Source organism: Muntiacus reevesi, chromosome 9 (assembly GCF_963930625.1).
Source record: "Muntiacus reevesi chromosome 9, mMunRee1.1, whole genome shotgun sequence".
NCBI lineage: Eukaryota > Metazoa > Chordata > Mammalia > Artiodactyla > Cervidae > Muntiacus > Muntiacus reevesi.
The window spans coordinates 6,105,663-6,120,106 of record NC_089257.1 but is presented as its reverse complement, the minus strand read 5'-3'; the positions used below and the strand labels follow the sequence as shown (position 1 = coordinate 6,120,106).

Below are 14,444 nucleotides of genomic sequence, written 5' to 3'. Positions count from 1 at the left end.
GAGCTAGGAGTCCTAGAAATAAGACATAAGGTTCATGGAGACAGTGACCTCCACATAGCTTTGGGAGAATAACAACTTCTCCATCTCCATGTGACAACGTTGCACAGAGTATTGTATATCACAGTGTAGAATCATTACTCCTTATATTCTCCCAAAATAGCATCGTAAGCTTTTAATTGGCACTTTCCACATTTCAAAGGTTTAATTTGAAAAGGTGAATACCTAATTCTCAGAAAACTTTTGAAAGAAACATGGCCATGAAGAGCCTGAAAAGTATAATTAAGGTGAAAGATAATGTGCCATTTACGTGGGATGAGCACTGCTGAGAAATATTGGGTAGAAATATTTCCTTTAAATCAATATTTGTACCTGCCAGTATTCTTCCACATTTGGTCTTATTTACCCTGACCCCTCCACCAGGCACCAGTTCTATGTCTAATAAGCTATGAAAAGAGAAGAAATATTAATTTATCTATATATCTATATCTATATCTATCTATCTATATATATATATATATATACATGGCATGAATAATGAGCACCTTGGGGGCACTTTTTGACTCCAGACCGGCTGTTTTCTAAGGTGTTTGTGGGTCAGATAATCAGGAATCGTGGGGACAGAGTGAGGAGCTCAACGAGGGTAGATTATATACTCTTTTACTTGGACTATTGAGTGATAAATAATCTTCGGACAATCTGTTAAACTTTTCACAAAGAATGGCAAGTTCTACAAAGAAATAAAGTGAGTGTAGAATTTCCTCTAAAGATGGACATCTAGGGCAACTGAGTCAGAGGGAAGTGGACAAAGAGCCTCCTTAAATTAAGCAATGCTTCTCCCTGTGGCCTCTGCCGTAAGACAGCTCTTTAAGCATGGAAGAATCTGCCTAATGCTAACCAGATAATGTTTCACCCTTATCCATTTTTCAGCCTCGCCTGCCTGCTTTTCTTTTAGCTCTTCTCTCCTAGCTCCCATGTCAAAAGGTTATCTCTTTATTTTTAACAAATATAGTCATTTTAAATTTGTAACATCCATTTGAAGAGTAGAAGTGAAGACCATATCTATTGAAAACCAGCATTGCTTCTTTTTAAAAGTACATCTTCTGGCTTCTCCTTCTTTGCTTTTTTCTGAGACTCGCAAATTTTCAGATACTTGAACAATACAAACTCTCCTGGGAATAAAACCATGATTGGATCCTTTACCAACCATCTGATGACACACAGCCATCGCCCAAAATTACTCCAGATCTAAGATACTTAAGAGAAAAATACTAACTCTTGAGTAATAACCCACCATCCTTCATTTAATACTGCAACTTCAGGAATTCTGAGGATTCTAAATAGTGTTTTTAGATGTTTGAAAAAAGATAAACTGGGATATATGAGATAATGGCATATGAAATAATGTTTATTTCTGATTGTTAGCATTTGTCTAATACAAAATTTCACATTCAAGATGATAACAGCAGATTATTTAAAGGGTATATTTCCTGTTCCATTGCTCAAGCTGCAATAATTGGAATAAGAGTTCAAGGAAGAGGTAGAATGTATTAAATATATGTATACACATATATGATTGTATATCTCTATCTATAGCAATGATGTGATACATAAGTGTTTATGTATGATGTTTTTAACAGAGTTAAAAGTGTAGTGTGACTTTATATCATGAACCTCCATAGGCAGTCATGTATATCCTAAATCCCAAGTGATATACCATGACAAACATGTGCCATAAAATTTTTGATAATGACAAACAAATGAAAAAAATTACAAAGACATATTTCTTAATTATACATTCAACAAATTGGAAAATTTAATCAATAATGATATCAAACTTAGAAAGCTTTCTAAAAAGAAAATCTTATAGGAAATTATTACTTTCAGAAGCTTATTTGAAACTCACAGTAAACCTTTGCAATGACCATTAAAAATTATCACACAAAGTGTTAACATGAGTCATAAAGAAATCACAGGTACAATGGCCTCCAAAAGCAGTATTTCAAAATATCATGTAACATCCTATGAATTATTTCCTTATTTTTTGAAGATTAATCATTCTGCACTCATCTCTTCTCTTTCATGAAATCATGCAGCTGAAAAATAATGTGACTGAGTTTATTCTGCTTGGGTTGACACAAGATCCTGTTAGGAAGAAAATAGTGTTTGTCATTTTCTTGATTTTCTACCTGGGGATATTGCTGGGTAACACGCTAATTATTGTCACCATCAAGACCAGCAGTGCACTTGGGAGTCCAATGTATTTCTTCCTTTTCCACTTATCCGTATATGATGCCTGCTTCTCTACTTCCATAGCTCCTAGGATGATTGCTGATGCCCTTCTGAAGAATGCCACTATCTCTTTCAGTGAGTGCATGATCCAAGTCTTTACATTCCATTTCTTTGGCTCCCTAGAGATCTTCATCCTTGTCCTCATGGCTGTTGACCGCTATGTGGCCATCTGTAAGCCTCTACACTACACGACCATCATGAGTCATCGAGTCTGTGGTGTGCTAATGTCCCTGGCCTGGTTGGGGTCCTGCGTGCATTCATCAGCTCAGATTTTTCTTGTCTTGAGTCTGCCTTTCTGCGGTCCCAATGTAATTGATCACTACTTCTGTGACTTGCAGCCTTTGTTGAAACTTGCCTGTGCAGACACCTATGTAACCAACTTCCTCTTGGTGTCCAACAGCGGGGCCATCTGCACAGTGAGTTTTCTCATGCTGGTGTTATCCTATGCCCTCATCTTGCACTGTCTGAGAAACCACAGCGCTGAAGGGAGGAAAAAAGCCCTCTCCACCTGCATCTCCCATATCATTGCGGTCGTCTTGTTCTTTGGTCCTTGCATATTTATATACACTCGCCCTGCAACCACCTTCTCCATGGATAAGATGATAGCTGTGTTTTATACAATTGGGACACCTTTGTTCAACCCTCTGATTTATACTCTCGGGAATGCAGAAGTGAAAAATGCCCTGAGGATGTTATGGAGTAAGAAGTTGATGCCAGATGACAAAAGATGAATAGAAGTTTCAAGATTTATTCAGTGTTTGAACTGACCTAGAAAAAGTTCATAGAGACCATTCTCGTCTCATTGTGAAGTCAGTATAATTCTATCTTCGGGCGTGACAGCCCCTGCCCTTAAGGCTGAGAAGCAGTGTGCACACACATACTCGTTAGCGCTGAGTCAGTCTTACGGAGAGGACAAGAGGACAGGAGGTATAAGCAGGCTCTAAAGCCCAGTAGCTTAGATGCTGCGTCTCTATGTCTCTCGCTTGCTGGTATCAATGTCTATGTGGTTTTCATCTAATGTGTTCCCCAGCCTTCTTCCCCTTGCTGTCTAATATTCTGCCCCTATGTAACCTTGCCCTATATTCTTATATACACAACTTAGTATGTCTTTTGTTTTTTCAACATTTATTAAAAGGTTCTCTTTCATCATATCTATTCAATGCCCTTCAATTAGCTTTTTTTCCCCCGATTAATACTAGATTCAAATAACTGCAGAAGCTTCATGTAGTAAGAGACAGTATATAATATAGCATTTTTTTCTTTCAATTATTTATTGTTCACTCCAAATTTTTACCATATATTTAGCCAGACCCTTCCTTCTCAGATGGAAAGTTAACATTCCGAGGTCAGTTTTTTCAGTCTTAAGAAGGTTTACATTGTTAAGTTTCTTCTCAGTTTAACATTTTAAATAAAATCTACACTGTGTTCCTCACATGACTGAGGTGACTTAGTTCACATGCACATTGTACTTCTAATATGATTTCTTCTAATTTGGGTACAATATTAAGTTTTCTCTTCAATAATACCAATCATGATATTGAAAAAATAATGGGGGACTATTATAAATATAGCATATATATTATAAAATAAATAAATTTATGTGGGGTTGGAGATAGAGTGTAGACAGTTGATGTTAGTGAATTTCAAAATATTAATATATTGAATATGTTGAATGAGATAAGTCAGAAGTTATTTATGCTTGAGAAAGAATTGTTTATTTACACATATATGAATATTGAATTTCCTTTCTTGAAAACGAAAAGCTAGAATCATGAAAAAGTATAGTGGTTTCTGGAAATTCCAAAGGAGAATTAGTGGGATGAATAGGTAGCACACACACCAGTTTTAGCGAAGGAAAAGAATCCTCTTTCAGACACTTCAAGGACGACGTACAAATGGACAACAGGCATGTTAAAGTGCTCAATGTTAATAAGTATTAAAGAGATGCAAGTTGTAGCTGCAATAAGATATCACCTCACAGCTTTCAGAAGGGTCATCATTAAAAACGTCTACAAATGATAAATGCTGGAGAGGGTATGGGCAAATGGGAATTCTCCTACATTGCTGCTGTGAATGTAAAATGATACGATAGCTAAGGAGAACAATATAGAGGTTCCTTAGAAAACTCAATATTGTATGACCCAGCATACGGATCCTGCATATACATTAGGAGAAAACCATGGTTCAAAAGGTTACATGCAGCCTGAAGTTCATCACAGTGCTGTTTACAACAGCCAAGACTTGGAAGCAACGTAAATATCATAACAGAGAATGGAGAAACAGGACACAGTATAAATATACAGTGGGATATTTCCCAGCAGTTAAAAAGAATGAAATATGCAAGCTACAGCAAGGTTTGATCTGAGATTATCATGCTAAGTGAAATAGGTCAGACAGAGAAAAACAAATATCATATCATGTGGTTTATATGCCAGAATCTTAAAAGACACAAATAGACTTATTTATAAAACAGGAACACTCAGAGACTTAGAGAACACAATGATGATAACCCGGGGAAAAGGGGGGAGGGGAGGGACAGACTGTGAGCTTGGGATTGACACGTGCATGCTGCTATATTTAAAATAGATAATCAAGACCTACTGTATGGCACAGGCGTCTCTGGTTAATATTCTGTAATAATCTAAGTGGGAAAATAATTTAAAAAGCAAAGGAAGCTTGTATGGGTAACTGAATCTCTTTGCTGCTGTTAATGCAATTAACACATTATTGCTAATCAACTGTATCTTAACATAAAATAAAAATATAGAAACAACTAAATGAACAAAAGCAAGGCTGCGAAGTATTGATATAAGAATAAACATAAAAATCATTGAAACATAATAGAAAGTCCATAAATAGACTTAAATAGATGAAAAGTTTTACAAAGATATCAAACTAATTAAAGCAGAAATAATATATTTTTCAACAAATTTTACCACATCAATTGGATATCATTATATGAAAAAAAGGAACCTCAACCACTATCTCATATTATAGACGAAAATTAGCTCAGAATGAGTCATAGATCAAGAAGTCAAATCTAAACCTATAAAAATTCTGTAAAAACTACAATCAAGAACTATAAAGAAACTAAAAAGTTGAACATTGTTAATATTTGAAATCTTCTGATCATTAAAGATCATACATTTTAAAAATAAAAAGGCAATTCACAGAGTAGGAAAAAGTTGTATCTACATTCACATGTACAAAATTTTACACTATATTTAAATTAATGTGCAAATTGTATATGTAAATTCATTCTATATATGATGCATATATATGAAAGAAGAACTATATCTAGAATATGTATGTGTGTATATATATATATATATATATATATATATATATATATATATACATATAAATCACCAACAATTTAGTGATGAGAAACCCTGAACTCCTTTTTTAAATTGCACAGAGATCTTAAAAAAAAAATAATAACTTCTGAAAAAGGTATAGAAATAGCCTATAATATAACATTAAAAATTATCAGCTTCAGTAGTTATCAAGAAATCAAAGTAATGCCTCAATAGTTTATCACTACCTACTTCCTACAAGGACCAAAATGATACCAAGTGACAGAGATGTCCAATAATTAACTTTGAAATCAGAACTAATTTCCTGTGTTTTGTGTATCTATCCAGATGTGTAATGTCACTCAGTATTCCATGATGTCTGTCACAACTGTCCCAGACATAACTTATTGAAAAACTTTTCAGAGTTTCTCTCTATAGTCATAGCCTTCTAATGACTGTGAAAAACAAGCTTTGTATTCAAATACTTTTAAATGGCTGCCATTAGTTTTATGGCCTCACTGCTCCAGCTCTCAAGAAATCGGTACTGGGTTTCCAGGAACGTTGATACTGAAAATAAGAAAGAAGTTCTCTCTCTGACATGAGTGTGCAAATTAACCACAGCGCAGGTCCCAAGGCTGGAACACTGCTCTCCTTGTCATTCACATGGCATGTGTCCTTCTTAGAAAACCAGGCTCCTATAAGGGGAATTCACCTATTTTAGCTGCAAGTGCAGGGAATACAACTCCCCACTCAAGAATGAGTGTTTCTCAAGCATGTCTCTTCAGAATACCTGCTTCTAAGAAAAAACCTTTCCATCAAAGCAGATAATTAGTTCCTGGGAGAGAAAAGAGCAGCTATAAGACAAAGTCCTTGAACCTGTATTGGAACCTTGTTAAACATCCACACATGCAATTGAAAATGACTTTACTTGTAATTTACATTTCCAGAGAAAGACTTATCAAGAGTTGAAATATCCATTTGAAGGTGTTTCCACCACATTTTCTGCCTGCTGACTTTTGGAGTAGACCATCCATGGATGAACATTTCTCCATGGTTTTCTATATCAATGTATTCTAAGTTCAAGTTCCAGGTTTTCTGTGAAATTTCACTGGCTGTTTAGGCTAGAAGGAAATATGCAAACATACAGAACGATTTATCTCCTATTGATTTGATATTGAGTTCTCTGAATAGCTTCTTTCTGAATGTGTCACCTCTTTCTTATTGGAAGTTCTTTATCCTAAGAGGAGGTCAGTTTGAAGTTGGGATTACTTCTGAATACCCTCAAATATCATTAATATCATCTAAGACCAGAAGGTACGTTCTTCAATCTTGGTGATACTCAGTAAAGATTGTTACTTTATATATATTGTTGTTGCTCAGCTTCTCACTTGTGTCCGACTCTTTGCGACCCCATGGACTGCAGCATGCCAGGCTTCCCTGTCCTTCACCATCTCCTGGAGCTTGCTCAGACTCATGTCCATTGATATGAGTTTATGTATATAGTAATTACGTTTTAACACTTTTCAAAAACAATAGCAATTTTAAAGAAGTAAATTTTAAAATTTATTTTTAATAGTAAAAGAAACAATTCACCTCATACTTCTGCAAAATGTTGAAAATGACAATCCCAGTGACTGAGCATCTTAGTTTGGGAATTAGAAACCCAGATTAGAATCTTGCCTTTTCCCACCTGCAGCTTCTTGATCTGGGGTGCATTTCTTGCAACCTTATATTCTTATTTCTTCTAATATTAAGTGTGAAGATTAATACCCCTCACAGGCTTTTATGTGAATATAAATGTACCCAGCACATTGATGAAGACACACAGAGGAATTTTACTTATTTTTATGACTACTTTTCACAGAGGGTTAGAAAGAATTGACTTTTATGGCAATAATACAGAAAAAAAATTTAACCCTACATTAAACTGAGGAACAGTCATCTCCAATTTTAAAGAAGCCAAAGAGACCAATATTATGCATAGCAGTTGTTCCAAAGGAGTTCTACATATCCATGTTTGGACTAAACAAGTCATGGCTTGTATCAATTAACAATCATGTTGATGTATTTTTGTGTATGCGGTATCTTTAAATTTTGTTTCCAATGTCATGATTAATCCTAATTATTATAAAAGGTATATGATGGCAAAATAAATGTAGGTTAGCGAGTTGGGTTTTACAAATTTCTTAATCTTGATGAGATTCAGTTTTTTCATCTCTCAAGTTAAGTTAATGACATAATTATTGCTATTGTGTGCTATGATTATTTTCGCTATATGGATGGAACGATACCATTCACATAGATTTATCCCAGATCAATTCTCTAGATGGATGACTTCTTGCATGCAGCTCTGTGTTTGAAAGGTGAATGGTCCATTCATAATGTACATATATATTTGTGCACCATTTGCAAACACATTTTTTTTTAGCAGTTTACTAATATCACACATTTAGCCTCTGATTATTTGCGACTTCATATACTAACAGTCCAGAAGTGTACTTGTTGGAAAGGAACTGTCCTTTTTTTTCTGACCCTTCCGCAACTCCCCCATCATTCTCTCCAGAAATAATGAACTCCAGTTAATGGCTAGGTGTGCATTTTTGTAGGTGGTTTGTATGCATGAATGTGTTTTTTGGAATGCCAGTGTGTCATAAGGTACAGCTGATCTGTTAAGTGTTACTGAACAGTGTGTGTGTATTTCTGCCCCGTCCTTTTCCTGTTGTCTGGTCTATCTGTCTGTGTTCATCACTTTGATAGCTGCCTCCTATTCTGTGAGTCATCAAAGTCAGTCCTCATGATGGGACATTTGCTGATCTTATAAATAGCTCTACAGCCAGCATCTTTGCACACAGCTGTTTGCCGCTTTATCTGCTTCCTCAGGATAAGCTCCTAGAAGTGGGGTTGTTAGAGCAAAGGTAGACCATTATGTGGAGGGCCCAGGAAGCTTTGCCAGCCTGAAAGTCTCATTGGCAAGGTTGAGAATCCATTTCCTCCCAGCTGTCCCCAGGGGTCACTGCCCAGATGGGCCCGCCCACCAGCATTAACAGCCACACATCTGAGGCTGAGGCTCTAAGCTTAAATCTGCATTGATCTCTGTTTACTTGGCATGTCCACTTTTTTTCTATCGCTGCACGGTATGAAGTAGCGCTAGTGGCAAAGAACCCACCTGCCAAAGCAGGAGACATGAGACGTGGGTTTGATCGCTGGGTCAGGGCGATCGCCTGGAGAAGGAAATGGCAAGCCACTCCAGTATTCCTGCCTGGAAAGTCCCATGAAGAGAGGAGCCTGTTGGGTTACAGTCTATGGGGTCGCAAAGAGTCAGACATGACTGAGGCGACTTAGCGTGCACTCAACCATGCCATGCATAGAGTAATCTATTGTTAAAGGTATATCTTAAAATATTGGGTTAGGGAAATTTATAGGAAAGATGTTAATTTTGTTAGTCACTCCCATATCTTTTCATTACTTTCCCATACCAAAGCTCTGCTACAATTTGTGTCAACTCATATATAGTCTGATTCTTGTATTCCTTTCAGTCTTGCATCCTCCTATCATAAATATCACATAAATATCTTTACTGGAATTATATGCAACATTCCCTGTTTCTCAGATCTCTATTCATCCTTATACTCACATTCTCAACTCCCTTACATGGTTTCCCATTTCCTAAGAGTAGCGAGAAAATTCATCAGCCATTCATAACTTTTACATCCCTTTTCAGCCTCTTGGGCTTAGCTACGACTATGTGCTTACTCAGTCATGTCTGATTCTTTATGACCCCATGGGCTGTAGACCATCGGACTGCTCTGTCCATGGGATTTTCCAAGCAAGAAACGGAGTGGGTTGTCATTCACTTTTCCAGGGAATCTTCCTAATCCAGGGATCGAAGCAGCCTCTTCTATTTTTCTTACATCGTCTGGCAAATTCTTTCTCACTGAACCACCTGGGCAGCTTTGCTACTGCTATGTGTAAGACCTGATGACTCACATTAGGCTCTGGGTCAGCTCAAATGATCAAATGTGCGCAGATGGTCTACTGCTGAGTGTGCATAGGGCTCCTCATGTCTCCAACTCTAAACTCCTAGGAGAGGATTTGAGTTAACTTCAAGAGATCAGTAATATTTCTTTCCTTTATCAAGAGAAAGAAAATACTCTTCAGAATTCAGAACTCAATAGAATTTGGCAGTTATTACATGGAAAGTATAATGAATCAAGGTTGAGCTAATACAATGTATTTTTTTTCAGGTTATGTAATTAACCATAATATAATATACATGGAGAATAGGAACAATGTGACAGAGTTTGTCCTACTGGGACTGACACAGAACCCAAAGCTGCAGAAAGTCACATTTGCCGTCTTTCTGGGCATCTACATCGTCTCTATGGTGGGGAACGTGCTCACCTTGGTCACCATCACAGGCAGCCCATTATCACGGTCCCCAATGTACTTCTTCCTGGCTCATCTCTCTTTTATTGATGCTTGTTACGCCTCTGTCAATAACCCAAAGTTGATTGTAGATTCCCTCCATGAAACAAAAACTAGCCCTTTCAATGAATGCATGACTCAGATCTTTGCGGAACATTTATTTGGAGGCGCTGATGTCATCCTGCTCACCGTGATGGCCTATGACCGCTACGTGGCCATCTGCAAGCCGTTGCACTACACAACCATCATGAACTGGCAGTTGTGTTGGCTGCTGATTGGAGTGGTGTGGGTGGGAAGCTTTCTTCATGCAACCATTCAGATCCTCTTCATCTTCAGGTTACCCTTCTGCGGCCCTAACGTCATAGATCACTTTATGTGTGACCTGACCCCTTTGCTCAAACTTGCCTGCACGGATAACCACACTCTAGGGCTCTTTGTTGCTGCCAACAGTGGTTTCCTCTGTCTGTTAAACTTCCTCCTCTTGTTGGGCTCCTATGTGGTCATTGCATACACCCTAAGGACACACAGTTTGGAGGCGAAGCGCAAGGCCCTCTCCACGTGTGTCTCCCACATCACAGTGGTCATCATATTCCTTGTGCCCTGCATTTTTGTATATTTGAGACCAGCAACTACTTTTCCGATTGATAAAGCAGTTACTGTGTTTTACACCATGATAACTCCCATATTAAATCCTTTAATCTATACCTTAAGAAATGCGCAGATGAAAAATGCCATTAGGAATTTGTGCAATAGAAAAGTGATTTCAGGTGATGGATAGATAAAATGTACAGGAAGCCCATCATTGATTCTACTAATGCAAAGGTCAAATGGACATTGCTGATGCTTTCAGCAGAGAATACCTATGAGATAAAAGGAAAATAAATAGCCAGTATACATCATAGATTCTGCAGTGGGGAGAAGAAATGAGTACAAGAAGGTCAGGAAAAACTTAGCAGGAGACTAGTTTTGCATGTTTGGGACATTCTACCAGGTTGACACTTAGGTTTTCTAGTTTCATTAGTATATGTGGATAAATAAACTCATTCTAATAAAACAAAATAAATTAAAAAGAAACCACTCTTATTTAGCAGCAATCTCTGTAACAATCCAATGCAGTCGATATTGCTACTGCCCTCATTTTATAGGTGGGAAAGCAAGCAGAAAGAGGAAAGTTCCAAAACAGAAATACTGAAGATTATTTAGCTGTGTTTAGCTGACCTCTCAGACCATGTTCTCAACTGCTGAGCTGTGCTGCCAGGCAATGATAAGAGAAAGGACACATGACTACTTTATTGCTTCCATTTTTGAGACAGGCACTGTGCTGACACACGCACATATATACATATATCTAACTCTATATATGGTATATAACTGGTTTAGGGGCTCAAACTAACAGTCCATTTGCCCTCTAAGGGGTACGTACTCTATGTTGCACCATATTTCCAAACTCTCTTGCTGCTTTCAGAATCATTTTGCTTTGCTTATGTCATGACCTTACCCTGATAATCCATCAAAAAGAGTGAGGATTCAAGTAAAAGCATAGTTTAATGTCAGACAGAAATGTTGCTTTATGAAATAAATTAAATGTCATACTCTCTGTAATACTTACCTACTTGCTAACAATAGTTTCTGCAAGTAGCACAAGACCTGCTTTATGATAAACACTGAATCAGTTCAGTTCAGTCTCTCAGTCATGTCTGACTTTTGTGACCCCATGAACGGCAGCCCGCCAGGCCTCCCTGTCCTTCACCAACTCCCGGAGTTTACTCAAACTCGTGTCCATTGAGTCGGTGATGCCATCCATCCAACCATCCCATCCTCTGTTATCCCCTTCTCCTCTCACCTTCAATCTCTCCCAGCAGATACTGAATAAATCAGTGTAAATAGAAGGGAAGATGAAAAACTCACATAAAATATACAGCAGCATGTAGCATTGCACACCTGGATTTATATTCAATATTACAGCTGGGGCAAGTAGGAAGGGCTCTAATAATTTGTATCATAAATCCAGGAAATGTATGAGGAAATGGATAGAAGTAGAAAGTCACTAACTTTGATCAGCCTGATTCGCTGATATGGACTCACTAAGCAGTGGTGATGGTTTAGTTGCTGAGTTGTGTCCGACTATTTGTGACCCCATGAACTGTACACCAGTAGGCCCCTCTGTCAGTGGGATTTCCAAGGCAAGAATAGTGGAGTGGGTTGCCATTTCCTTCTTCAGGGGACCTTCCCCTCTCAGGGATGGAACCCAGGTCTTCTGCACTGCAGACCATCTCTTGAATTGCAGGCAGATCTTTGTTGACTCAGCCAGCAGGGAAGCCTGCACTAAGCAGAGATCCTGCATTTGGTGTAGCAACTGGAGGAGGTCAGACAGGCTTTCACAGGCTTTCTTTTGCTGTCTAAGATGTGAACCAAATGGTAACCCACAGTGAGCAGCTTGGAAATACTCAAACTGCTTTGGTTTAATACAGAGGATTAGTTAATTCCTGGTTAATCAACAGGAATAGACTGTAACATAAGCAAGTTCGTTATTGAAGATCCACTCAACCTCCCTGGGAAGGTACAGAGCACAAAGCTGTCATCAGAGCCGTGAAAGATAAATTTGAAGGGGGGAGTTTGTCATCCTTGAGAAGCTCTGAGATGGCTCTTTCTATATGCCAGCCCTCTGGTTTCTGGTTTACAAATTTGAATGTGTTACGAGTGATTTGATCCTGGGAAACAGGAGCCAAGTAGTGGCACTCAGCGCCAACGGCGAGGCGGGCTTAGTTACTGTACTGGGCAGTACAGGGTAGTGCTATTGTTAGTAACTCAGTGTTACTCCCCATTCGGTGGCCGTTGTGATGATGCCTGCACCAGACGGCGACCTGATGTACTGTGTTCATCGCGTCTCCCCAGACAACTTGTGTACTTAAACTTTACTTGTACTTAAACAACTTATGTCCTTAAAACACAGTGAAGCACCATGAAACATCATGAAAAAATTAACCAAGAAAGGGGGAAAACTTGAGGAGTATATAAAGATAAGGAACAGTAAGGGTTTTGGGAATACTCTATTTCCTCCTTTGACTGGCCAATTGAGGGGGACCTGGGCGATTTCCACGTCTCTCGTGCACAAACACTTCGAACTCCTTTGTGAACACAGAACTTTGTAAAATATAAAATGGTGGGCTCCCAGACTCATGGTGAGGTCGCCTCCATGCATGGATGCATGGATGGCGGTCTCTCTGGGAGTCAGGCGTGCTGATTACTGGACTCAACAGCTGCTAAGAGCCAGATGAAGGTGCTTTACCCCTGACTGTTGCAATTCATTTACTATGTGCTATTTCAAATTCACTTCTTTCCTTTCACTTTGATCCTTGAATGGTACCAGCTTAAATACTTGATAAACTGGTGTTTGCTACCAACCTATGAACTACATCTTGAATTCTGTAAAAGAACCTCTGAAGCAAAGCAAAAGATAGAGCCACAATGACAATCAGAATAATCAGCAGAAGAGGACTTACAGTGTTGTCCAGCTGATTGTGGTGTTCCTAGAGTGAAATAGAGAGGATACTTTCTCAGTTCTCAGTTGAACTGTCAGCAGAAAAGTTCTAGATTACATAAACACATATCTAGCTCAAATCATTAAAAGAGAAATTCATGTCATCAAAATCAATTTCCAGACTTGAGCCAGTTTACATTCACAATGCTATGAACAAAATGGGGGATTCAATACCCTTGAAGAAAGACTTTGGTACCTTGCTGAGATTTTGTAACGTATTTTTCCCTCAGATCTGGACCTCCAACCTTTTATCAGGTTAACTATGCACTGTGGAAAAGCAAATAATCAGATCTTTCAGAACACTGGCTTTGACCTGAAACTTATTCCAAGAGATCCAAAGCAATACTGTAGTCCCTCAATCAGAGTAAGAGTATATGGAGGACTGGTGATCAATGGAATTTTAGCTCAGGTCTATTTACAGTGAGCCCAGTGATCATGGAACCCATGCCGTGGTTATTTCCTCAACTCCAGAATGCATAATTGGAATAGATGTTCTTAGCAACTGGCAGAAAGGTTTGGATGACCTGTGAAGTAAGAAACATTATATCAGGAAAAGCCAAGTGTAAGACACTGCTACTGTCCTACCTAGGAAAACAGTAAATCAAATCTAAATCACACCTCTGGAGGATTGTAGAGATTATTGCCAATGCCAAACCTTGGAAGATGCAAGGGTGGTGATTCCCACAACATAAAATTTCAATTCTCTCATTTTGCCTGTTGCCAAAGACAGATGGATCTTGGAGAGTGAGTGGATAATTCTAAGGTTAACCAGCTTCTGTATCAGATGCAGTTTCATCCCAAGAGTAAATTATCAGAACTGCTGGTACCTAGTATGTAGCTAAGCTTCTGCTTTTATGTCTCTGTCAATAAGAACTACCAGAAGCATTTAGATT

General features: G+C 38.3%; 1 protein-coding gene across 1 annotated transcript; it reads left to right on the top strand.

Annotated features, from left to right (window-relative positions):
- The first annotated feature begins 2,087 nt into the window (after positions 1-2,087).
- On the top strand, positions 2,088-3,020 carry LOC136176044 (olfactory receptor 4C16-like). The gene has a single exon (XM_065946234.1). It carries the CDS (start codon positions 2,088-2,090, stop codon positions 3,018-3,020), a length of 933 nt encoding a protein of 310 aa, XP_065802306.1.
- The last annotated feature ends 11,424 nt before the right edge of the window (positions 3,021-14,444 follow it).

Bases quoted from the DNA above. Each gene is read 5' to 3' on its own strand.
- LOC136176044 (XM_065946234.1), top strand. From the start codon at position 2,088: ATGCAGCTGAAAAATAATGTGACTGAGTTTATTCTGCTTGGGTTGACA.